We start from the raw sequence: 26,628 nt of genomic DNA on the forward strand, positions 1-26,628 counted from the left end.
TTCAGTTGTTTTAAGTCATTCTAACGAGATATTCTTGGATATACAATGATTAATCTCTTATCCTGTCTTACTGCGTTTGGGCAAAAACATGGAACAAGCTTTCTACAGGTTGGGCAAAAGAGTAGAATAGTATTTGTTAGCTGCATTAGTGAATTTCTGTCTCTCTCCCCATCTGTATTGTCTTGTTGTCTTACATGTCCTGCATCATAAGCTTCAGCACCAGATGTTTCCCTGATTCCCAGCTGACATGTTATTGCTCTAGCCTCTCACATGTTAATACTGATTCACAGGGAATGAAAGTCTTTGCAGGACATCTCGGGAGCATTTTCTTTCCTCTCCTTTATCCTTCACCAATTAGATGTTTTCTCTTTCAAATTTGCTTTGGGCACCTGATGTTTTCCCCAAGAAGAACGTGTTTGGCCCTGCAAAACTTTTTGTCACATAGTTAAAAAGTAGTAGCTAGAGATAATTCATAGACAGTGAGAACTGTCAGGGAGATCTGTAGGTACTTTATTAGAGGACACCAAGTTTGTACCTGCATACACATTTCAGTACCAAATTGCAGGCTTCAGTGAGTTGACCTTGCTGTGCAAACAGGACCATGTGTTCAGCAATCTCTTTCAAAAGGCTGCTGTAGGGTAAAAACTATGCTCCTTAATTTGTGAGCTCTTGCAGCACAGTGGGATTTTGCTGGGACGTCAGCGTACTGTTCTGTGGTGTCTGCAGGCTGACGCTGTTTCTTGGACTGATGACACAAATGGATCAAATCTACTCCTGCTGTTGCTCAAAAGGCTGCTTCTACTTCTGCCTCCTGGTGCTTGGTCCTCTGCTCCCTCTCAGGAGCAGCTCTCCTTAGCTTCTCCCCTCCAGGCCTGTGAAACAGCAACGTCTCTTGCCTCAGTCTTTTCCATCTTCTCATGATCTTCCTCCCAGCATCCCTTCTAGCCAGCCCTGACCTCTCCTCGCCTCCCCTGCAGTGGAAGGAGAGCAGGGCTCCGAGCAGGCAGAGGCCAGCTCCTGGTGTGTGTGCCCTTCGCAGTTGTTGCCTCTGGAAGTGGGGACAGATTGCGAGGAGGCAGGCAGCTGTTTCAGTCCTGTGATGTTGGCTGGGATTCCAGTTCCCCAAGCCTATTTCCAGCTCAGACTGTGCTTTTGTAAGCTCTGCCTCAATACTAGATTTGCAGTTCCTTTGCAGAACTTCTTATGTCCATTTTTATCTCATCAGCAGATCTGAATAATCGCACAAAAGTGCTATTGAGAGCTTTTTCCAGTTCTCTGTTGATGGTAACACATTCAGGGTTCATATTGACAGATTAATGTGCGAATCACTGCAGCAGGGCCTGTAGCTGGAGGCTGCTCCCAAGCACACTGCATGTGATCCCGCATTGTCTAACTTTGAACCCGTTTGATCATCGTAGGGGGTCAAATGTTTGACTGAAGCCTTTTCTATGTTTGTGTTTCACTCAGGCAAATGGGATAGAAAAAAGAAACTGTAGGGCCAAAGTGGAGCATTCTCACGAAAAAAATAGATACAAAATACAAAGCACCATTTGTGCTAGAATTTGGGGGGGGAAGGAAAGGACAGCGCTGCTCAACTGGTATAGATTAGGTGATTTTCTTCAGCTGGAGCAATGTGTTTTTTTTTTTTTTCCTACTGTTAATTAAATCACCTTGAGGAAAAAATGCATTTGTAAATTACCTAGGAGACCGCTCCAGGACCTCACGCTACTTGTGCCAAAAGCTTGCAATCTCCGTGTGTTTCTCGTCCACTGGCACAAATTTGCTGTGGAAACTGAGGACAGCCCAGCAGGAAGTCCTTGTTCCTATTCTGGTAGGAGTATTCTGTAGGAATAGTCTATATCAGTGTGTCTTTAACTATGGAAATTCAAATTTTTATGCCAATATTCACATGGAAGCCGGCAAACAGTTCTGCTCATGGAAATACCCCGTGAGTCAAGCTCTGCTCATTGAGGAAAGGGGGCACAAAGTGGTTCACAGTTAGGTTAAAGATCACTTAAGGCGTTTCAGTAGGGTGATCACTTGGAAGCCAGTATATGTAATTTCAATGTACAGTGAGGATAGCAGTTTTGGGCTACTACTAGCTGTGTGCAGTCAAACCTTGTTTAAAACCCTTGTTGTAGTTGGAAAAGTTGACAGCATCTTTCAGAGGACAGTTTGAGTATGAGGTCAGTTATTTTTACTTTCCCATTTTGTTCTAGTTAAATATTTTTACTTGCTCTCAGAACAATAGCTCCCACCACACTGAAGCCTTTGCCCATTACAGTAGCTTTTCATACCTCCTTCTGTAGCAATGTATACAGTGGCCAAGAGCCTCATCTGCTTAGTTCAGCTAAATATAGACTTTTCAAGCCCTTGTGTAGAGCCTAATCCATACCTTTACTAAGCTTGACAAGCTGAATCCAGTGGTATAAACAGCTGATGCAGCTTTATGGGTAGAGGAATCCTCTACAGTCTGTTTTGCTTGTTCTGATCTGCCGGGGTTTGTTTAAATTTTCTAGGGCTAAATCTGATATTTCACTGCCTGTACATTCTTAACTCTGAGGACTGGGTTGTTTTGATGATTCTCCTATCTGTAAAATTATTCTTCAGTTTTCCATGCCGTCTGTTTAGGGAGACCCAATACTTTTGTATTTTCTCAAGTAACTGTTCAATATAAAAAACAACAGCCAGTCTACAGTTGCTTTTACATGATTCAGAAGTAGCATCCTGTTTATCAGCAGTGCTACTGCTGCATCTCTGTTTGCAGCTTGGACTCAGAAAAATATGAATTTCTTTGGTTTTAGTTGCAAAGCTTCTTTCAGCCTGTCCACTCCAGTTTGGAGTGGGCTGGGTCCTATACTCACACTCGCTGAGTACAGACTGCAAGAGTATGAAAATGTCCACAACGTATCTGGCAGAATCTTTTTTTGACAAAGCATTTACAGTGGTTGTAAAAAGATTTGTTTCCATATCTTAGCAAACTGGCTTTTTCTGTTACAGGCTTGCTATGGGTTCTGTTGATGCTGGTTTTTTATCCTTACTGTTACACATCACTGTGTAACTTTGCTTCAGAAGTGGTTTCAAACCTGTCTTTGTAAATAGAGGGTCATAGTAAATTTTAAGAGTTATATATTCCTCCTCTCAGTTTTTCTAAGAAACGTCTCCTGTCCCAGCCAGGCAAATATGTTTGTGTGTACACACAAAAAAAGTCATAAAAAGAGGTCTATTTAGCCAGGTAGATGGTTAACAACAGTGTTGAGCAGCAATGCTTAGATAAGCATACAGGGACTAGGCAAGTGTGATCATACCTAGTCCTTCCGCTAATGCACGTTCCTGTCTTCCAGCAGCCAGCAGTTTAGGGCCTTCTTGCACCTAGACCATCGTGTTTAGTAATTACTGATGTACCCAGCCTACATTAATTTGTCTAGTTACTTGTTTGTAATTTTGGACAGCTTGAGCCCAGTGAGAATGCTTTGAGAATGCTTTTGTCGCTTGACAGAATTGACCCACCTCTTGCCTCGTGCGTGGGAGAAAACCAAACATACTCATTCCCATGCTTTCTGCAGTTCAGAACTAGCCACCGAGAACCGTGCGTTGGAGTCTTCCTGTACTAATTACCGCTCTGCACCGCCAGTGGGATATGAAGAGGCTGAATGCTACCACATGTATGAAGATGGCATCTCCATGACGCAGGTCCAAACCCTTCCTCTGGCAGAAGGGGTCTACTGGAGTTTTTGGCTAGCCAGGGAGTGCTGCAAAGGCGTTTTAGAACGTAGAGAAACTCCAAGGTTGTTCTTACCATGACGTGATCTAGCCTTGTCTGTGCAGATGATAAGGGGAAGCTGCCATTGTTGTGCTCTCTTGGACCCTCTCGCCTAGTTAAGCTCTCATGGAGCCATGCCTTGAGAGCGGTATCGCAGAGCACCCAGCTTTCTGTAAGGCAGCTGAAGCTTTTTCTGTGCTGCAAATGTGCCTTGCAGTCTGGGCCATTTCAGACAGGACAAGCAGGAACAGAGCCCTGTTTGCTCTGCTCCTTCTGAAGGAACAGTGCCATTCTGCAGTCTGATTATTTGGCTGGCTGCTCAGTACTTTGACTGTGCAACAACTTCTTATCTTGGATACTTCATTCCTTTGCAATTTAGTTTTGTTTTTCCCCAGTGCTGTGTTCTGCCGTTGGATTGCATTCACACAGCGTGCCTGCAGGCTGCACTGTATTGTTACATATGTTGTGCCATCCAAAATAATCTCAGTGGGTGTTCTAAGCAGCTGCCATGATACAGCCCATCTTCTTGGCAGCCAGAAGTGCTGTGAGCGATGCGTCGTCTTTTCCTCCTCATCTTCATATATTGTAATAGAGATGGAGCCTACAGAAGTCTGGCATATGGTATAGCTTGCCAAGATTACTCTAGGACCTAGCAGCTGTTCGTACACGCTTGGTTAAGAAGATGTTTTGTTAGTTAGGTTATGCTGGATGGTGCTTGAAGAACTCAGTGTAGATACAAAATGGTCTCTCTAATTAGGAAGAAAAGGTTCTTGGGGACTTTCTGCCACGTTTTAAGGGAGGTCCACAGTAAGCTGGTAGCGGGCTTCTGAATGACACCTCTTTTAGCACTGCATCAGGAATGTAGGCTGCAAAAAATACAGTCTAACTGTATGTATGTGAAAAGCACTTAAGCTTTGCTTTGGTATAGCCCTTAGCAGTCAACATAGCTGCATACTAAATGCGCAGCTTGATTTTTTTTTTTTTTCGTTATTAACTGTGGGCTTGCATGTTTGCAAATAGGCTAAAGTTAGTGTCTTTAAATTTTCCAGCTGTGTGGGTGTTGAAGAAGAAGAGGCACCAGACATTGACATCTATCATTGTCCTAATTGTGAGAAAACCCATGGAAAGTCTACTTGTAAGTATACTTGCTTGGCTGCTCCTCATACAGATAATAGATTCTTTATGTTTAAGCAAAATAAATCTTCCCCCCTCCTTTTTTTTTTAATAAAGAGACATTTAAATAGCTCGCATCATAAAAATTGGAATTCAAACTTGAGCTTAAAAAAAGGTGTTGGGGGTGGGAGGAGAAAAACAAGGACTGGGATGCTGGAGATCTGAATTCAGCTCTCTGCCTAGCCTAGCTCCAGGCAGTATATGTGAGCTACAGCAAGTCACCCTACCTGTCCTACTTCAGTCCTCAATCTGTGAGATGATAATAACCCTTTCTTCCTCACAAGGAATTAAAAATTGTGAAACCCTTAGGACTGTAGACTATAAACATTTCTGCAGAGATAGCTACTTCTAATAGAGTGTTTTTAGAAGCTACATAATGTTTTTTGTCTTCTGATAAGCAGAATAAGAAACAGTATGTTATGCTTGGCCTAGATATAAAACTGTAGCAATTTCAGTGGCAGTCAAAATTGTAGGATGCACTGAGAGTGCCAATTCTGGTAGTTCTTTCGCAGGCAAAAGTTCTCCTGAGTAAAAGTGACAGTTGATCTCAGTGGGAGTTTTGTCTGAGAAAGAACTGTAGGATGTGTTTGCTTTGGTCAGATTAATTCCAAATTCTTTGTATTATTCAGTGGGGGAAAAAAAAAAGACACCAATGACTAAAAATAAATGCTTTACTTGAAAGCCATTTATTATAAATAAGCAACAATGATGCAGAGTTTTTCACTGTTTTGCTACATTATGGCAATATACAGAGGAAAGATACTGTGCTCATCTGTGCCAGTAGTTGAAGCAATCATAATGTTTATTTTTTCTTGAGAAGTAAGGGGTGGCTAGAAATAGATTTCTGTTGCATTAAAATTCGATAATTTTAGAAGCAAGCAATTATTTCTGCTCTGCATTGAAAAATTCAAGTTAAAAAAATTTCTGGTAGGAAAGGGGAAGAATCTGAAAAGTTCATTTTGGGGAAAAAATTAGAATCATTTTTGCACTTGAACTTTTTCAAAATGAAGTCTGAGTTAGCAACCTGAATGAGCAGCGGTTGTTCCTGTCTCCCAGATGGTCTGCTAACAACATGGGTGCAAACCAGGGCACCCACAAATTGGGTGAGCTGGCAAAAAATCCCTCAAGAGGCTTGTCATGAAAGGCTTAACAAAATCGATATGTCCCCACAAAATGTTTTGATTTGAATGAATCAGTCTTTCTAATGTTTTGTTGGAAGTTTTCTGACAAATGGACTGGAAATTGGTCAAACAAATAACCACAAATCATCTAAAAGTGGACAATCTGCCAGTAGAATGGCTTGTGTTGAAAAGGGAGGTATGACTGCAGATACTCGGAGGCTATTATTGACCCAGAGTGGAAGAAAGCACAGGATTTCTAGCCTCTGACAGTCTTGCATAACATTGAAATGTGTCTGATGCTTTGATTTCTTCCACTTTCCTTTGAATTATGAATGATGAAAGGCATCTACTTTTCAGTGTGAGGGGGGAAAATCAGACAGATGTAGCAACAGTCTATAATCAGGAATTAAATATGAATTCTATAAAAAGTGGTGCATAGTGTTAGAATTCAGGCAGTGGTTGTTTTGATAAGAAGATTGCAAGTTTACTATACCAACTATGACAAGAAGAGTTGAACCAACAACTACCTACTAATGATTTAAGTGGATTTGGCTATTCACGTCTTTTTACTCCAAATAAGATCTGACTTTGGCAGTGTGTCCCTCACAATCTGCGTTGTACAGCATTGCAGAAAGTGCTGTATCAGAACACTGCCTCTGCTGTAGTCCCGTCAATATATGAGGCTATCAGTGTGGTAGAAATACACAACATTATATCATTTTGCAGTTAAACAATATGATTTTATTTTTCTCCCTACAAATGCATTACAGGAAGTTTAATTAGGTACAAGAGCAATCATTAAAGCAGTTGAGTGTAAAAAATTTGCAGGAACTTTCAAACATTAGTTCTAGATTACCTTACCTTGAATTTTGGTGGGTTGTAAGATCACAGGTTCTCAAGATGTATAACAGTTTTCGCTATTAACTAAGAGAATCGTAGGTCCTGTTGAAAAATTAGGCGGTTATCCTGTAGCCCCTCCTTGCGGAGTGCAACAGGCTAGAAAAGTTAAAAGATCAATGTAAACGAAGGGAGGAACAGCTTGACTTAGTGCACTCATTCTGTCAAGCTTTACATGCAGTACGTTCTGCGTACACTGCACTTACTTATACCCTACTGGGAGTTCTTTGAGATGATCGGTTTCATTTGTTTATGAACTGTTACAGTATATGTTCAAACTAGTTATCTAGCAGTATCAGTTTTGTAATAAATGAGTAAGTGTTGTTCAAGAGCCAGAAATTCACTGGTAGAATTTAATTATTGCAAGATTAGCAAAGGGAAGCACAGACACCAATTGTCTGTTACGCAACTTGTCTGGATTTAAAAATATATGTGTATTTCTGGAGCACACATTCCAGAATATATGTTTTCCAGATGTCAAAGTTAAAAATCATTTTCCTCTTCTTGCATTTTTCCACTTTACCAATGTGGCTCGGTGGCTACTATTTCAGAAGATTATTTCCTGTCATATGACATTCTAAGGCATTTCAGTTTAATGAAATTTGTAGGGACTTCTCTTTGGGAAAAATTATACACATTCACAAAAATTTTTCTGACGTCATTTAAATAAAATGTAAGTAAGTGCTCTGTTTAGGCAGGCTTGAGTCATTTCCATAACACAGTCTGAAATGTTTGATTTGATTGCTCTCTCATTTACAGCAGTGAAAATCAGGGGAAATTCTGTTGGAAAGAGTGAAGTTGCACAGACGTGAGCAAAATAAAATCAGGCTGAAACTGTTTTAAAATAAATAAATCAATGAAAACAGAGAACTAACAGGGTGCTTCTGGGTATCATTTCTTTGTAAATGTATTTTAAAAATGTGAGTGTATATATTTCAAATCTAGAATTATTCATTCTGAGATTTAGTTTTCATAAAAATGTGTTCCCTTTTTCCTCTGGAGGGTTTTCTGTTGGAGAAGAGGGTTATGCTTTTGAAAGGTCAAACTTTGATCAGAAAGTTTTGCAGAAAGAAATAAATCTGAATAAATTTAAGAAAAAGTGCTCCTTTTTGTCCAAAGCTAGCATTTCTTACACATGTCAATGGCTGTTAATCCTTACCGCGGTGTTCATGGTAAAGATGAAACGTAGAGAGAGTGACTGAAAATGGGCCAAATGCTGATTGTTTGATGTAGTATAATGGTCTGCAGCAGACGACTGCTGCGATGCGTGAGATCGCTCCTCCTGGGGAGAGGTCCAGAGGCAGATGCGGCTCTGCTGCCCCTCTGAGAGAGGCGGATGCCTACTGCCCCTTGGTACCTAAGGAAATAACTCCTTGCGCTTTTTGAAGAGTTGCAGTGAATGTCTTAAAAACCCACTGATTTGCTGCTTTTTTTTCCCTGATGTTCCATGCTATCTTAAGTGCAATAGCAGAGCATGCTTCTTTGGTAAGCGCTTTAGTTTTGGCTATGGCAAGCAGCACACCTGTTTCCCTGGGACTTGTGCTACGGATCCCGAATCCCAGCGTTAGAGCAGATCTGTTGGGGGGAGGGGGCAGGCACTGGAAAGGAAAGGAGGAAGGTTTGGTATTCATGTAGGGCTTGTTTCCTTTGTTACCAGGAGCACTGAATTAATACACTAAGCCTGAGAGTCATTAAGATAAAGAACTAGCAGCTTTAATGAATATATCCAGCTAGGCTGGAGAGCTGCATGGAACTAATAAAACCGACATGCTTTGTGCAAAACCTGGGATGGATTCGTTGGTAGATGTCTTTCCATGAGTTATTCCAGGGTTGTGGTCAAGAAAACAAAGTTAACATTTTCTGGACCTTATGTGTTAATAGCTGTGGCCTCCACATTCATTTCTTGATGAAAAAGCATATGGATATGTGTGTGTGCATTGCAAAGACGGGGGAAAGGGTGCTGTCCATGCATGGTTACTGAGGAGTCTGGCTCCTTCCCCAATTGTTTTGAACAGTAAGAAGAGCATAAGACATCTTGACAGCGGAGTAAAATTTTGAGTTTCACAATGTAAAAGAAGAGTAAAAAATAAAAGAAAGTTGTGACATATAAAAATTCTGCTAGCATAAGCTTAAAATAATATGAATATGCACTTGGGACAAAAACAATTTACTAAAAAAATGAGCATGTCGAAACGGAACCTAAAAGCAGGGACAGCTGAGAGAGATAAAGCTAACTAAAATAAAAAGCTGACCAGTTTTTCTTGCTCTGTGTTATCAGGCTGTCAAAAAGGCAAGGCAGAACTACACTGACATTTGACTTACTTATTTGTGCTTATCCAGCTGACCCTTTTTCCATGATGAACTTGCCTGTATGTCTGTCACCCGCTGGGAACATTGTTCAGGGGCCTTTTGCTTGGTCCTGTCAACTTAAGACCTAAGCTAGGCTTGTGTATCAAAACGTAGGAATAAAAGGAGTTCTAAAAATTGCATTTACAGTGTCCTTGCACTTTTTTTTTTTTTTAAATCTTTTATGTGGAATTTATATGCAGGGCGTAATTCAAAGCCCATCAAAATCAATGTGAAATCTGCTACTTACTTTTGAACAGACCTTTAGACTAAGGTAATTCATTATAAATATGTTCATAAAGATCAGTAGTACACATTGGAAAAGCAGAAAAGTGGCTTTCTAAGAGTTTTATGATAAAGATTAAGTGTATAGTCTGGCAAGTGCAAAATGTCCAGAGCCCGTGTTTGCATAAAGCCTGTGGTAGCTGTGCAGCTCAGTAATTATCCGTCTGGTTGCCCTTATGTTACAAAACGAACGCTGTTCAGTATGTAATAGATCTTCAGGCTACAGTATAATTGTCTAATGGAGAATCAAGAGCAATATTAAAATTTGCAATGCAGCATAGTGGGGGTTCCCTCTTCTCTGCTCACATAAGAAGTGCTATGAAGATCTGTCCTTCCATCAAATGTCTTAATAATTATCTTCTACTTAGCATATGGTGCTGTCCAATTAATTCTTTTTCAGTGAAAAAGAAAAGAAATTGGCATAAACACGATACTGGACAGACTACAGAGGTCAAACCTGTACAGAACGGGAGTCAAGTCTTTATAAAGGAACTTCGAAGTCGTACTTTTCCAAGGTAGGTTGTTCAGCTGCATAAGTAAATAGTGCTGTTGTTGTGAAGCATATGGCCAGTTTCATAGGAAGCTGATCATGATCCTTGCTGAAAGTATTATGCAGTACAGGGAGATGGATTTTAAGTGAGCACTGTTCCATTGCTTATGTCTCAAGCTCTTTCCTTTTTTGTATTTGTGCAACCATATTAAAGTCTACTGTTGACTGAGCCCGATTCCCGTGGACTTCGGCAGGAGCTAGTATTATGAACACAAGAACAAGAGTGTTTTTGGCCACTACAACTTATGCTTGAATAAGAAACTAACAAATTATGGCAAAGAATTATACAATTTGCAGAAATTCCAGTGGTATTTCTGAAGTCTGTCTCCATCTTGAACAGAGCAGTGACATCCTCAGTTACTACGGGGACAAAGGCCCTCTTATTTGGGGTAATGAATAGTGCTGATTGTTAGGTGACGTCTTCCACGCTTTGTTAGGCTGCTTCACAGCCATTTCTAAGAGGGGTGATTTTCCTCTGGTTCTTTAATGTAGATCTGAGCCAAATAAATCCTTAATTATTAATGACTAATTATTTTTAAAGAATCCTTGGAAACTTGTACTTGGTAAACATAAAACTTCTTTATTTTATGGAGAATTTAATTTCACTTTTAATTGCAGTTGTTGGCCTAGGCTGTTTAAGGAGAAGGCTGAAAATACCTTTGTGGAGTGTTTGTAGCACTTACAGAGGTATTTCACTTAATTCAGGACCCAATCTTTTTATTTGCTTGGCTACAGCCTTTGGGCCTGTTTAATTTTTCTTAGACTTTTTTTTTCTTCCCCCTCTCTTCCTTGTTTTCCCCCTCTCTTCCTCGCCCCCCCACCTTCCTTTTTTGTTTTTTTGTATGCAAAGCAACTTGACAGGTCAGAAAGCTGGTTTCATAAAAAAGGATTAAGATCTAGACTGAATGATTCCAGTAATCTAGGAGGGCTTCCTAAATTGCAGGTTCTAAGGGCTTCTCAATCCAAAAACCTAAGCTTTTGCACAAAGTCCAAACCAGCAATGTGGTTTAAAATTAAGCGATCACATTTAAACTGACAAATTTCTTTCAGAAAAGATTGTAGTTCTTCAGGTTTTTAGTGATGTCTTCACTTCCCCAATTACTCCAGTGAAATGTGTTCTCATGTAACGCTTTCAGCACCTTAGCGAAAGATATGCAAGACTTTATGGGATTCCTCCTCCTTTCTAATTAAAAAAACCAGGAATCTGACGTTCACCCGGTATATGTAGCGTGCTTGCATGTCTGGGAGGTTTGCATATAACTGGAAGATCTGCACTCACATATTTAATACCTCTGAGTCACTCTTAAATTTGGAAAAATACAGAGCTCCACTTGTTTTGTTTGTTTCCCACTTACATCTGCGTATAAGAAAATTCCTGCTGCCAGAATGAAGCCTCTGAGAAAGAGTGGTGTGCTGTGGAAGGAGCGCTTGCAACAGGCAGGCCTCAGACCTGCCCTTTGGTGGCCTTAGTAAAACAAAGTCCTTTTGAGAAATTTTCTCTTTTAAGAGACAATAAATGAAATCTGCAGATATTCACAGACCGAAACCCAACATTCAGCAGTCAGACTCTGATGAACCCAAAAGGGGGGTCTTGCTTGAAAGACAGAAACTTCATCGTTGATTCACAGAACACAATGGTAAATAATGACTCAGATCAAAAGGAACAGTGAAGAAAGCAAAAAAGGAAAAAAAGTAAAGGTAATTTGTAAGATGTCTACTTTATGAGCGTATTTTCATCAAAGTCCTGTGTCACATGCCTTAAGTCACCTAAATCCATCAACTTTTATCTTTGATTTTTAAATATTTACCCAGTTCTTGGGGGGTGGGCAGGAGGGGGTTGATGCCCTATATTTGGTATATGAACAAACAAGTAAACAGAGCAACTGGAAAACTGTTGAAATAATGTTTTTAAACCTAATTTATTTGAAAATATCAAGACTTAAATGCCATGTGAGGAGGTAACAGTAAGTTCTGGAAAGTTTCAATGTTGAACATCTCTGTAGAGAACAGATAGGATGTAGAGCTAGTAGCAGAGATCAGTAAATGGTGGCTGAAAACATTTGGCGCCTGTTTAATGCTCGGTGAGGTATCTGGGGAAAAGAGAGACAAGAGACTGTTTTTCCAACAGAATTCAGTAGAATATGTGACATTGTTTAACATGGAATTCAAGTCCTGATTTTGTAATACCAGAATAGTATTGGAGTACTAATAGTAGTAGTAGTAGTAATAAAATTAAATTGTTTGTTCAGGTGCTTCAGTGTAAGTGTCAGACTTGCCATTTTGGCATGATCGTTACTAGATGCTCTGATACTGATCTCTCTTCACTGCTACGTGTGTGTTTCTGTGGCACATACAGAAGGAAATCAGGCTTGAACAAGCATGTGAGACATACATTGGCACTCTAAGTGCAGAGGTTTGGTGGTAAATCAATATTTGCACAAATTGAGAATTCATTGAAAGACTAGACTGAATGTAATATGTTCACCAGGATGGCAGAGGAAGATGTATCAGGAAAAGTGACAAAAGTAGGATTTACAAAAGGCATAAAATAAAGCAGCCAACACTTTTGTTAACTTGCAGCTTCCTAATCGTTGCTGCTGGATCCCCCGCCTTTGGCTACCTTAGCTTATACAGTGCCTTCATTTCCTGTTCTTATTCAACGAAAGATCAGTGCCAGATACATTAAATGTATCTCTAACAACCTGTCAGATGCCATTTTACACTCAAGAGGTAACTGAAATTCATGAATGTGCTCTAGAGCTTTCCATCAGACAAATAAATTTCATTCATTCAGTCTTACACTCTCCTCTTTCGCTATGTGTAGTTCTAGTCTCTGCTCCTTGCTCCCAAGTTAAACGTTCCCCTCCTCTTTACCAGTTCATAAGATTGCCTGGAGTTTAAGAGGAGCTCAGCTTCAGTTCATTAGTATCTACTTCGTCAAGAGGTACCCTAGTTCTCTAAAGCAGGAAAACCTCTGTGAACTAATATACGGATTATGGGGCAGCAAAGAAGTGTCAAGCCCTAAAAGCGCACGGCAAGAACTTCATTTTCGAGAATGCCGCCTTCCTCTGAGATTTTCCCCATAGTTTACTTCTTGTTCTTTAAAATTTCCAGCCTTATTCTGTGTACACTGTTGGTACATGGTACTGATGCTTACATAAATGAGGAAGGTTATAATCCTTGCCGTGGCTCAGAGTGTACCTGCCAGGCACCAGCCTCAGCCCCAGGAACACCGGACCAGCAGCATGCCCCGTAATTCTCGGTGTCTCACGCTGCTGCCCACCTGTCTGGCTCGCTGGGTGCCTTTGCTCAGCTTTGTCGGCAATCTGCACAGATAATTTTGTGCTTGCCTTAAACCGCCTTGCTCGTGTGTGCCCACGCCGCAGCACTGCTGTCTGGAGCCTGGGGCTCTGGGAAGCTTGGAGGTGCTGGGGTGGCCAGCCTGTGCTGGCCCGCACCGCGCCACCGCTGTCTGCTGGCAGTGCCCCTGTTTGCAGCGCAGGCATATGCTCTCCCAGATTCAGTGATTCATTTTGCCTCCCGATCAGCCATTACTGATTCGCTGGCTGGGATGATGCGAAAATAAGCTGTTGTCTACATCTCATCCCTTTTTGCATCCGGCCATCTTGTTCCCTCTGGGAAGCTCTACCATACGGCTATCTAGTTACAGAGTGCGTTTAATGTGCTTCTTACTTCCTCAAGCTTAACTCCCGCGTGCCTAATGCAGTTCATGAACACTATGGAAGACAGGTAAGTACAGACCCTTGCAGAGGCAGTCATGTATCCAACACCGGGTGTGCACAAGGCAGCCTCCTCCTGTTCAATACCTGCCCTAAGCTGTCCTGAGCAGAGCCTGGTTTCCAAATGCCGCTGTACCGTATCACTCTGCCGCAGCCGCCGGCTGTGCTGGAGCCTGCAGCCCGTGCCCAGCCTCTGGGTAGGCACCCGAGCTACCTGAGCAGAGCCAAAACTCGCGGTTTTCTTGCCTTGGTGGGATGCAAGGAGGAGCCCCCTCAGTAAGGTGTATCTGAGGCTATGCTGTAGTTGGGGCTTTAATGGACGGCAAGCGTGGCAGCAGCTGAGTGGGCTGCGCTGGCCAAGCTTTCAGTCTCATCACCTTTCTCACCTGCCTCCTGCTTTTGGCAACTGGATGAAAACATGAGCTGTAATTCAGAGCTAACGCAGAAGAGGGCAGTCATGTATTAGTCTTAAGGGTTCCTGAAGTTGATGCTTTTTGGGGTCAACATTCAAAGGTTGGTTATTTTCCCTCTCTCCGCAACTGCCTGCCCGCCGGGCAGCAGGAGTGGCGGCGAGGCCTCGCCACGCGCCACAGTCGAGGTCCAACGTGTTTTCATGGAGTCCAAATATTTGCTTGGTTACTAAAGTCGTTTCAAAGAGAGAGAAGCGACAAACAACGACTTACTTGCTAAAGCACTTTTAGGATTGGTAATCATTTAGAGTGCAGTCATCTTTCACTTTGAATTTTAAACATTTTACCCTTGGAAAAGATCTAGAAATTCAATTTCAAATTCTGTTGAGAATTGTTGGTGTAAATAACTGATCGTTTGATCAACCTGCTCTTTTATTAGTCACTTCAAAGCCCTCTCAGCTATCTGAAAGGGATTTGCAGAATATTTCCCAAACAATTTATTTGAGATTATGTAGTATTTTTAATATTGCCTTCTTTAAACTGGGATATTTATCGCTAATTTCGTTGACAGTGATCACTGATAACTTGACAGATTCTTATACTTGAGGAAAATGGTCTTTCATCATAAACTGTTATTTTAGAAGTTTCCAGTAGTTGGTGCATTTGAGTTGAGTGAATTGACTCCAGAAGATTTTAGTATGCCTCACGTGCTTGGTAATAAATTGCTTTACAGCTTTTGTCTTTTGCACCGCCTTTGCAAATAACTGAAGTTTTGCAGTTAACTGTGATCCTTAGCATAGTTTGCAGGAATGCAGTTAGCCAGCTAGCACAGAGGGATCTGATTCTCCAGAGCTTTCCATCCCGGGAAGTCACGCCAACCTGTTAAAAGAGAGGGCAGAATGCTGCTAAAACATTGTTTAACACCTGATCTGAGCAGGTCTGAGTGAGAACATAAAACATCACGTAGCCTAATAACATCGCACTATTGATTTTTAGCTCTGGTGAGTGAATTTCCCAAGAATTAAGAATTTATTTTTGTTTGTAGTATTCTCTTATTCAAAGACCAGGCTTTTGACTGGTTCTTAGAGGTGCTTTGCATATGCAGTGCTTATTCGAGTCAGTGGAAATTTGTTTATTTGAGGGCCGTCAAAAGAAACGTTAGAAAAAGTGTTGCTAGTATGAACTTGTACACTTAGTGACCAAGAGATGTCTTTGTCTACAGTCGCTAGCATCGTATGTTTCCGTGTATCTGAAGTGCTTTTGGTAGGCTTTGAATAAATGTATCATTTCTATGTATATGAAATCAGATGTTAAACAGGAAGGGATACAAGTCAGAGTACAGAGTTGGCATGTGTAAAGAAGTTAAGAATTAGGTGCCCAGAATCCATTGCACTTCAAAAAATTTGGGGCTTTTTAAAAAAAAAAATCCAGTTTTTAGCATTCAAATAACAGAATAGAGGCGTAAGGGCATTCTAGATGTTTCAAAAAAGTTGAGGCACCCACTGAACAAAACATGCAGCATACAGCATCAGCGAGTAGGGACCTCTTATGGCTGACATCATCCTACGCTTGCTTATTCATAACCTTTTCCTTTCAGTAGTGAAATGCAGCAGATGCCAAGCTGGGCATGGAAATACCTTGCCGTTGAAACTGTGTTTACTTTTTTAGTGCTGAAGATATAGTAGCAAAAGTGCCGGGCAGCCAACTAACAACGGAGTATTTGGAGGAAAATGGCTTCACAGAACCCATCCTCGTTCCGAAGAAAGACGGCCTGGGCTTGTCTGTACCTGCACCCACGTTCTACGTCAGCGACGTTGAAAACTATGTCGGTGCGTATCTAGCAAGCATGTGGCGTTGTGTTGTTTAGTGCTCAGTTTAAACTCCTTTAAACCCGTCCCTGTGTTGAGAAGACTGCACCCCTGCCCGGAATAGGTCTCAGTTCATTCCTAGGCTGAGTGCGCCTGCCCAGCCAACTCCTTGAGCTAGTTCAAAATCGTGTTATGGCATGAAGGAATAAAGGAGAAAGGGATGAAGAAGAGGAATGGGAGGGATGTTGGGGCTGCCCTTTGTGTAAAAATCAGTTTGGTTCCTTCCATATAAAAGGAAGATAACTCGGGAGGAATTCAGTGTTTGTTTGCTTCTGTTGATACTTGTTTAAATCAGGCTCTTGACAAGCGCTTGGGAGAAGAACTCTTTCAGCTGGCTGCTCACTTCGGCTCCAGGCTGGGAGAGCTCTTGCCTCTCGTCTTCTGGTGCTCCCAGGGAAGATTGGATCTGGAGATCCCAGGCTCCTTGGTGAGCCTGCAGTGCCGTTCTCATGCAGGCTGTCTGTGGAGCAGGGTGACAGTTAACTAGAAGGTAAATAACAAAAATATTTCAGACTTCATATGTTTGAAGGCTTTAGAAAGATGGAGAAGACCACTCAAAACCTCACCTGTGCTATATAGGCCCTACAGCCCATATGTTTGTGGGCGGGTCTATACATGCTACAGAGAAAGCCTTGAGAAGGCAGACGTAGGGGACTGCAGGCTCTGTATGTATTCTTGCACTCCCCAGGTTGACTGAGAACCAGTTTAGCATTTGGTGCGAGTCAGAATAATCCTAGGGTTGTTTTCTCTCCTGCAGCTAGTGTGGTCCTAGTGAGCTGCGGCTTGGAGAGGAGAGGGAGTGAAAGGCAGTGTGCTCTGGAATTGCCAGCAGGTGCTAGGCCAGCGTAAAGGATGCTCTGGGCACAAGCAGTCCCATCGGGAGTAATGCTCCTGTCCTCAGGCCCAGTTCTAACCACCCTGCACTTCCTGCAGGAGCGCCTACTTCTGCAAAGCCATGTGAGATGCTCCAACTTGGATTTGCTCACGTTTTACATATTCTTTGCTTATGCTTTTTGCAGATTATTAAATGAAGGTTGTCAGGTATCCAAGCCTAGCTATATTAAGGCATTTTCTGTAAAACTATGATGTTTGCCCTAGCTGGCTGTTATCTTCTGCCTCAGAACTGGTGGTGCTTTCTTCATGAGAATTTGCAGAGAGCATTCACAGGGGGAGCAGTGCGGTGTATGTGTGTTTTATGGCCAAATTAGGAAGGAGACTTTGTTATTGTAAAATATTGTCATCACCCCTTGAGCTATGAAGATTTCAAGCTTCATTATGCAGTGGTAAATTGTAATTAGTAATTAGTTTACTCTTGTACCAACTTACGTATCTTACAGTGAGCCTGAGCCAGGCTGAATTGTAGTCCAGAGCACTCCCATTAAAAGAAACAGTCACTGTGATATCCAAAAATTGTTTCTTCAGGCCAGGTCTTAAGTGATTGCTGCCATCTTGCTTTGTGTGAAAGTAATTATTAGACTGAGATTCCCACTCTGCAAAGGCAGACCAATTCAACACTTGGTGTCAGTCCATAGAAAGAGGCTTTTTTTGCTGCTGTTGGTCATTTGGGTTCGTTCATACACGCGTGCTCCTGTCTGTAACCTTGGCAGGGCATCGCATCGCGTCTTCTCTCTGGTCATCATGTCATCCCACCTTGGAAGACATACCTTGGCCAGGAGCCATGTAACTGCTATGAAATCACTTGCCTTGTTTACATACCCTTCTTCCTTTGGCATGTGTGATCTTGTCTGTTGTTCTTTCTTACTCCTCTTCTGTGTCATTTTCTGTGACATTCTTTTTCCTTCCAGTCTTCTGGCAACGTATCGTCCTTTCGGAGTCATGACTTCCATTCTGAAGTATCTATCTGTTTCACGGCTCCCTTTATCTCCTTACAAAGTCTATTAACCACTCCTTCCTTCTATACCGTACTTGCCAGGATACTGACCATTTCCCCAAACTGATGGGAGCTATCAGCAGCCACTGGTGTTCTTGACTGTCTCTACCCCTTTTGGCAGTGATTGTGTGCAGTGAGAGAACTATGAATAACAAAGAATGCAAGACCCCTGATTTTATTGTTCTCTCTCTCCCATTGCCTTCACAGGAAAAGCATTTTCCTTGTCCATCTGCTATGCATAGCAGATTTTCTTGTTTGACCTAGGTGCTCCTTAGGCATATGCTGGCTTTTTCCTCAGCCTCTAGCTGAAGTAATCCACCCTCACAATAAAAGTGTTAGTGAAAAGCCAAAGGGAAGAACATAGATTATTTAATTCTGAAGCTGGCACTAGATTTTAAAGTGAATGAACAAATATGCTCTGATATAACCTCCATGGACTTAGCTGGCTTGAACGAGATTTCCCAAGCAAGAATTTATCTTGCGGTTTTGTAGTTTATTACATTGGTCCTAGAACGTCTTTTAGAAACAAGCAAATATCAGAGGATGAAACAGCACAAATGAGACCGCCACATACATCATTACTGTGCTGGCGTTCTATTTTGGAAAAAAACAAGTTGATTTCCTGTCTCTCCTAATGTGAGAAAGCTATGAATGAAAGACTGGAAGAGGAAAAGTAAGGCCAATTAAAACTGAGGGGAGGAAAGTCTAAAGGGATGCTGTTCTTCCGGAAGGGATAAGAGAATGTGCTTAGACATAGGCACTCTGACTTTCTCCATGTCTTCTCTGGTGTACTCTGGATAAAATTCTACTCATCTAATTGACTAGTACCATTAGTATTAACTCTGGAGATTTGTATCCAAGCTGTTGTTGACAAGCTGTCAGAGGAAATGCGTATGTACTAGCAGCTTATTCTCTGTATCCAAATACAGAGCAGATGGATTTTGGATAGATGTAATGTTAAGTAAAATAACAAAAGGTCAAACTCTTCATGGTGCACTTGAAATAATATCATTTTTAAATAGAAATCTTCCTGCAGAACTCCTCCTCATGTATAGATGTCATGAATAAAATCTTTAATAAAGCATAATGGAACTGATGTTTTTGAAAAATGAGTTTGACAAGATATGCTGTACAGTATTGCACTCTGTCTAGAATCATGAGGTCTTAATGCGTAGTGATTAGGGCTTACTTTGTGGATATCCAAGTATTTTGCATATAATTGTCACCAAACAAATGAAATCTGCGATGAAATTAATAGGTTCAAAGTAACAGTAATCCTTTTCATGTAAAAACTACAGAAATAAATGTCATGGGGCATAAACACAAAAGTGTTATATAGATACATATCTATATGTGTGTGTGTATGTATGTATGTGTATGTATACAAAAACACCCCCCCCCCCATAAAAACAATAAAATGATGGTTACAAAGGCTAAGAAGATCAGAAAATTAAAAGACTGATGTGTTTCTCAAAATGTTAACTTACCCATATTATATATATATAAAATGGGCCAAATAAGACTGCCCTTCAATCTCTCTTTTTCATTGAATTAATTTTTAGGACCAGAGAGAAGTGTTGATGTTACTGATGTCACCAAACAGAAAGACTGTAAGATGAAACTAAAGGAATTTGTTGATTACTACTACAGTACGAACAGGAAACGGGTCCTCAACGTGACTAACCTGGAGTTCTCGGACACTAGGTAAGATGGTCCAGCCCCTGCACTGCACAGGGTCCTGGATACTTCACCGGGTGTGAGTGAGGGAGTTTGAACAGCATCTTCCTTCTCCACTGGTGTTCTCTCTTTAGGAAATACTGGTTTAAGCTTGAGATACTGGTTTCTTGTTGTTCTGACTCGCCACTGCGTTGTCTATATATAGCCATTTTAGGCAAAACATGGAAATGAAAGTGCTATTAACTGTACCACGAGAATGCTATGTAGTGGACAACATGGGCTGGTATTTATCTTGGTACTTCAGACTTGCAGATCATCAGCATTCATACATCAGAATAGAACATTTTGGCACCTCTCAGGTTTATATTAACTCTAGTAGTAAAGGTGTAGTCAATTCAGTACTGTTAATTCAGTACATATTCAGTTAATTCAGTACATATGCTAGAGGGATGTACGTCAACTCTCTGTTTTGTCCTGGTAGTGAATGATAATATAGGATGTTTCTAGTATAATGTTAGATATCTATGTGCAGCCAGACAAATACTGATAAGACCAAAGAAAGAAGGACAAAGATGTATCACAGAGGTATCATAAAACTGTATGTAAGTTTGTAGGAAAACATGGACATGAGAGGTCTTATTTTTTAATATTTTGTGTTGGTTTCCTGATGAGATGAGAATCTTGATGGATGTAAAGCAACAAAAGTCCTTCCCCAGCTTAAGGCCATCTTTTAACATGGTCATCTCCTCAGAGGTTCTTTTTTAAAATGTGTTGTGCAGCAGTGAGCATGCTATTTATATAACGCTGATAATAATGAACGGTCATTTTGATTGCATGGTATATTACATATTGAAATCCATTTCTATTTAATGTTGTGGAGACCAAGTAAATAGATGAGGTGTGGCTCTAGGTGTGGCATAACACATCACTGGCTGTTCTTTAATGAAAGTAAGTTTGGAATAATTATAATTTTGTAATCCTGTACTATCTGTAAAAGTTTTAATTTAAGTCATTTTACAAGTTAACCTGTAATCCATATGACAGCAGTTCAGAACTAGAGTGATGCTAATAGCCTAACAGAAAGTTGAGCTCTGAATTTGAAGCCGAGGTGCTTTAGTGATGCGGTGAGCTAGATGTAGCGGTACTGGCAACGTTCATTTTATCTGTACTCAGTGATAGGAAATCTCGTATTCTCCTCATGTTTTATATTGGATTCTTTGCGTAAGACAATTAGGTAGTAAAGATGCCTAAGAATAAAAATGATTGCTTTTTGCAATGTGCTTTGTATAGCTGTATTTATAACTTGAACTGAGCAGATGCATCTATAATATATTGAACTTCATGCAACTATGTGAATCCTTTTTACAGTTCTTGTAGTCCTTCTGGGTAACTAGTACTTCTAGAAAGGAAACATACTATAGAAAAAAGTTCCTTTATACAAACACTACACAAAAAGTGGTGAGTGTCAGCACAAAAATGAAGAATGGTTGTTTTGGGGAGCATTCTATTTTAGCAAGAAGACATTAGGCTTAAGTGAGTCTGAAAAAGAAAGCTGATGGCTAATAACATGTTCATTTCTTTTTGAAGCCATAACCTTTAGCCTTGTGGTTAGTGTTTTAGTAGTTTACGCTCATTTCTTCAGAAAGCATCTATAGTAATCACCTACTTCAAGGATTACCAGTATTTTCAGTAGAGATTTTTTTAGCTTTCTGCTATTACTGTAGAATAATGGGAGGTCTTTTGTTCTTAAGGACTGTTGGAGCTGTCATTGCTGCTGATTTAGACGTTAACTAGCAAATATTTGATTTCTTAACATAGACAGTGACATTTTAATTGAATGCACTGCTTCATCTTTCCTTACTTTTTAAAATGGAGCTATTGTTATCAGTATTTGACAGTGAACATAAATGACGTGTGGGAGCATTTAATTTTAGATTGAAGTGCAGATATTCTCATTAAAGTGAAATCTGAAGGTTTCCAACAGTAAACCTCCACTCCCTGCAAGTGTTAGTCCAAATTTTTGACTAGTTAAATATAAAGTTTATCGCATTTTGGGATGAAGTGCTTTTATTACCTTTGCATTATGCCAGTATATTGTCTTAGCTGTGATTTGAATATATTCAAATGATCAACCTAAATTACACTTTTTCCTCCTTGAGAGTTTTTCATGAAGTGTAATCAGTCTAAAAAAAGATCACGGTAATTGTCAGCATCAAATAAAGACTTATTTAGTTCTTAAGTCTTAAATATTAAAATTTCAGGTTAACTTGCAAATTTTTGAGATTTAACAGATCATTTTTGTAAGAATGCACCCATTTCAATTGTTCTTCTGAAGGCGCTTGGAAAAGTGGCTGTGATACAGTGCTATTGATACCCGAGCCCACATAGCAAGAGGCAGGAAGTAGAAAAATACAAACACCAAATATTTTATCATAAATATTGCTACTGAAATAGATCAGTGGATCATTGCCAAATCATCATACTTAACAAAATGTTTCATTTCTATCTGTGAAAAATTTTCACAAATTTTCTGAATTGCTGCAGTCTAAATGAACAACCCCACTGGTTCTTGCCGGATCACTTCAGATTGCCATGTGGATATTAGGATCAGATGCCACTTCTCATTGTATCAGGCTTATTGCATTCTTTTTTTAAAAAAGCTGCATATTTGTTTTTAATTCTTTCTGTAAAGGATGTCCAGTTTTGTAGAGCCTCCAGATATAGTTAAGAAATTGTCGTGGGTGGAAAACTATTGGCCTGATGATGCTCTTCTGGCTAAACCAAAAGTTACCAAGTACTGCCTGATCTGTGTGAAGGACAGCTATACAGATTTCCACATAGATTCTGGAGGAGCATCTGCATGGTACCATGTGCTGAAGGTGAGGATTCATGTTTTTGTGGTATATCTAGTAATTTATTAAATTTTATATCCTAAGACCTTCCTAAAACTCTCTCAAAGATTCAGATCTCTTCTCAGTTTTGTTCCCCAAGATCCAGTTGAGGCTCTGCACATTTCTCATGGCTATGCGTGCTGTAAGCAGGCATAGTCTCAGTCATGCTACTTTCTGTCAAGCAAGGAAGCATCTTGGCATGTGAAGTTGTCTATGTTTTCTCACTATGTTAGAATATTAATAGTTCTTTAGTGTCTTTTACGCACACATCTTTTTAAGACTTGGCAGATACTAAGTCCTGCAGTTGCAGGGTAATGGAATTTAATACTGGAGACCTTTTGCAACATCTGCCCCCCAAATCTGAGCAAATGTGATCAGTTAGTGATTTAGTTATTTCAATAGTGCTGTACAAAACTGACTAGCCAATTTTATTTAAATAGTGGTAAAATATGTAATGCTATATATTTATTTAAATATGTGTGTGTATTTTGGTGTGTGTACATTTATCTGTGTCAGTGCAGTGTTGCTTGGTTTGGTTGCTTATTGCTAATTGCATCTTTTCTAATTTAGGGAGAAAAAATATTTTATCTTATCAAACCAGCCCCTGCAAATATTTCTCTTTATGAACGCTGGCAATCGGCAGCAAACCACAGTGAAATGTTTTTTGCAGACCAAGTAGATAAATGTTACAAATGCACAGTTAAACAAGGACAGACCCTCTTCATTCCATCAGGTGAGCAGGCTGTTAAAGGTGAGGTTTTTTTGTTTGTTTTAGAAATACTGAAAGGGCATCTCTAAACTACGGAATTAATGTGTTTTAACCACATTTCTCTGACAAAATATAAAGTCTAATTCTCAGTAGAAGTCTCATTTCATATGCTTACAAAAAAATTTCAGAACTGTTTTCTGTTTTCTCTCAGTATTTCAGTAGCCTTTAAAAATACAACTAACACAGTGTTCCACTCTTCCTCTAGTTGGATTGAAGTAACTCACAAGTCCTGTCTTTGTATGTCCAAGAATGACATTGGTGCTTTTTGCCACCCAACAGAGAGCTCGTGTTGAATTGCTTGCTTGCTGTGACCCCCTCAAAATCCCCTCCACAGTCATTGATTCCCTATGACACTGAAGGACTCTAGGTGCCTGTATGGGTGTGAGCGTGCATTATTGTTTCACATGAGGCTGAAGATGTGGCTGTCACAAATTCATTTCGGTTACTTGGTAGATTCAGACTTTCATTGACGCTTAGAGATGGTGGATTTTTTTTTTTCTCAGCTCCTGGGAGGATCTTCATGCAAACAGGGAGCTGATTAACGAAACAGCATAAACAGCATAGTTTTAGGTGAACTGAGTTCTACTCGTGCCTCTCGTCCCTCACCTTCCTGTGAGCTTGGCCAATTATTTCTCATTTGCATTTCTGTTTCCATCACTCCCCTTTATCTGTTTAAACTGTGATCTTTTTGGCACAGGGACATTTTCCCCCTCTATGTGCCTTTACACAATGCATTACCCGCTGGATTCTTAATGTGAGTTGAGACTTCCAGGCAGCACAAGTAATTATTAACAGCGCCGGCATTTGTGTTTTAGAGGAAGCCTGCAGGAGCGCCATTTTGCTGTGTGAGTGTAGTTTTACACAGAACAATTACACGTCTGAATATTGCTTTGACCGTAAAAAGTGGAAAGTGGGTATTTCTCTCATGACCATATGTGAACCAGATGGTGGAATAAACACGGAAAAATTTATAGAGAGTCACCAATTTAAGTAGATTTGTCTTATGAAAATAAGTATATGGAAAACACCGGCTCCTGGCACTACAGTAAATTCAGTGTCAAGAGATGTCACAGATTTTTATGGTGATGTGAAAGCAGCTATCATTATGTCGCTGCTACTGCTGCAGCTTTTTACAATAAAAAGAAAGTAATGGCACATGAGCAATGTCACCTTCACTTTCTGTTTACTTGATCTTGCCACATTTGAAGGTAGTCTTGGGATGGGAGACAAAGGTACTTAGCGCTTTCCTCGACTAGATCTTTGTTGTGCAAAATAAACAAGGGGGCAACTTCAACCTTGTTTTAAGTGTATGCAGTTGTAGTGCTGAATTGAACTGATGAGCCTCGTTGGTATCTAGGAAGTAAGTTGCTAAATGAGGTGTAAACATCCTGTCATAAAACAATTTTTGTTACTATGAATCCAGTTTTTATTCTCAAGCCTCTTCTTTTTCTCTTTTAGGTTGGATTTATGCAACTCTGACACCTGTAGACTGCCTAGCCTTTGCAGGACATTTTCTACATAGTCTAAGTGTTGAAATGCAGATGAGGTAATCTGTCTCTAAAACCTAAAGTTAGGTTGAGGCTCAGTTTTTAATAAATTAGCCATCCTCTCTCGTAATAATTAGCTGACGTTTGCAGTCATGTTTTTGATGTAGCCCTATTGGGCACTTTTGGAAAGTGTACCCGTGTTCTTCCCCTTCCACTGTGTTCTGCCATGCTGAGGTATTCTTAGACAGTCCTTACACTTACTGCACAGAGCATGGAAGGAGATGTGAGGTGTTCGTGCTGATGTGGCCAAACCCCAAAGGAAGAGCAGTTAAAAACGGTCAGGAGATCTAGCTTAGAACGTGCCATTCACCTTCTGAACAAGTCCTCACCTGCTCAGCTGGCCTCTTTGCCCGGTGTAAGGCTGTAGAAGTAGTTCTTTACTGTTGCTGGACAAAGAGTGCAATAAAACTATCTTACATCTATGTCTTACAGTTTCTTACTAGTGTTATTTTATGTTGCACTTTTGGTCTGATGCCAGAATACTTGGTAAGCAGCACAAAGAAATGAAGGGCTGCACAATGAACCTCTAAGGTATTTATGAGCAGTGCTTTTCACTGTGCAATGTGCCTATGACCTGCTATGCTCTAAGTTCGTTTTGCTTTGTCTTGTAGGGCATATGAAGTAGAAAGACGACTGAAAATTGTCAGTCTGACCCAGTTTCCAAACTTTGAAACTGCATGTTGGTATATGGGAAAGCATCTACTAGAGACTTTTAAAGGTAAAACTGCATTTTTTTTTTTTGCCTGCCTTGTTTGCTTAGTCTTGGGGACGTGAAAATAGTTACTCTAAATTTCTGCTGATGTGCCACATAGAAGATGGATAAAGGCTAAAATCATTCTTGTTAGTATTTAAAAATTTTACTTTTAACATATCAGCCAGGAGAAATAGAGCTGGGAAGTTTAGAAAGTGTTTCTTGAAACAGAGTCTGTCTGCCATACTGCTGTGATGTGACAGGACAGAAGCAAATAACGTTGTAACCAACCATCTAGGCTTGGTAGCACAAGTCTTCAGTTGCCTCTCAGGTTTGGATTCGTTCCCTTTTTTCAGCCTGATGTCCTACACACTGTGTCAGCCCAAGGCATGTTGAGTAGTATTTCCTTTTGTCATAATTCTGCTGATTTCGGTGGAAATACGTGGGCCACTCATACATACATGAGTTCGACTTAACATTGGTGACGTGGCCAGCAGGAGTACCAAGAATCAGAGCAAAGTCCTCTGTGAAACTCAGGATCTTCTAAATCAGATTCCTTCATAGCTGATCCAAATGTGCACACACAAACGTTTTTTAAAGATGCAGGCCGGCTTTGCTTTTTGCCTCTATTTCTTGTTACAGAACTTGTCTCTAGAGAAACCTACCAGATTCTTTTATAACAAGTAAAATGCATCTGATTAGTAAGGTTATAGACTCGAGTGTAGCCGGGAAGGGGGCCCCCTTGTGACCAACTCTGAACAAAAATATTAAAAAAGCAGAGAAGTTTAGATAAGCTTGTACTCATAAAGGAGAGGTGGGATAGTTTGCGCAACATAGCCTTTGTTCCCACATATTGATACTTGCTTTGGTTAGGCAGAAAGAAAGAGCCACTGACAGTACCTTTTTATTCCTTCAATCTGCGACATTTGAACACAGAAGCTACTTGAGTACGTGACCAGTAAAGGAACTTAAATGATTTCCAGTGCAGACATAATTTATAGGAACACAG

At 40.4% G+C, this 26,628-nt stretch overlaps 1 protein-coding gene across 3 annotated transcripts in view; it reads left to right on the forward strand.

Moving 5' to 3' along the window:
• The window catches only part of PHF2 (PHD finger protein 2), a 107,172-nt gene that overhangs the window by 50,198 nt on the left and 30,346 nt on the right, over nt 1-26,628 (forward strand). For 2 of the 3 annotated variants that reach the window (XM_068907101.1, XM_068907103.1), the window contains 8 exons: nt 4,813-4,898; nt 9,986-10,100; nt 15,954-16,114; nt 19,607-19,748; nt 22,414-22,600; nt 23,183-23,345; nt 24,840-24,927; nt 25,540-25,646. In XM_068907101.1, coding sequence (XP_068763202.1) covers nt 4,813-4,898; nt 9,986-10,100; nt 15,954-16,114; nt 19,607-19,748; nt 22,414-22,600; nt 23,183-23,345; nt 24,840-24,927; nt 25,540-25,646 — 1,049 coding nt within the window. Of the gene's footprint in view, nt 1-3,605; nt 3,694-4,812; nt 4,899-9,985; nt 10,101-15,953; nt 16,115-19,606; nt 19,749-22,413; nt 22,601-23,182; nt 23,346-24,839; nt 24,928-25,539; nt 25,647-26,628 lie in introns of those variants that run through there. The other variant, XM_068907104.1, reaches the window with a different exon arrangement.

This window comes from Struthio camelus, chromosome 14 (genome assembly GCF_040807025.1).
Source record: "Struthio camelus isolate bStrCam1 chromosome 14, bStrCam1.hap1, whole genome shotgun sequence".
NCBI lineage: Eukaryota > Metazoa > Chordata > Aves > Struthioniformes > Struthionidae > Struthio > Struthio camelus.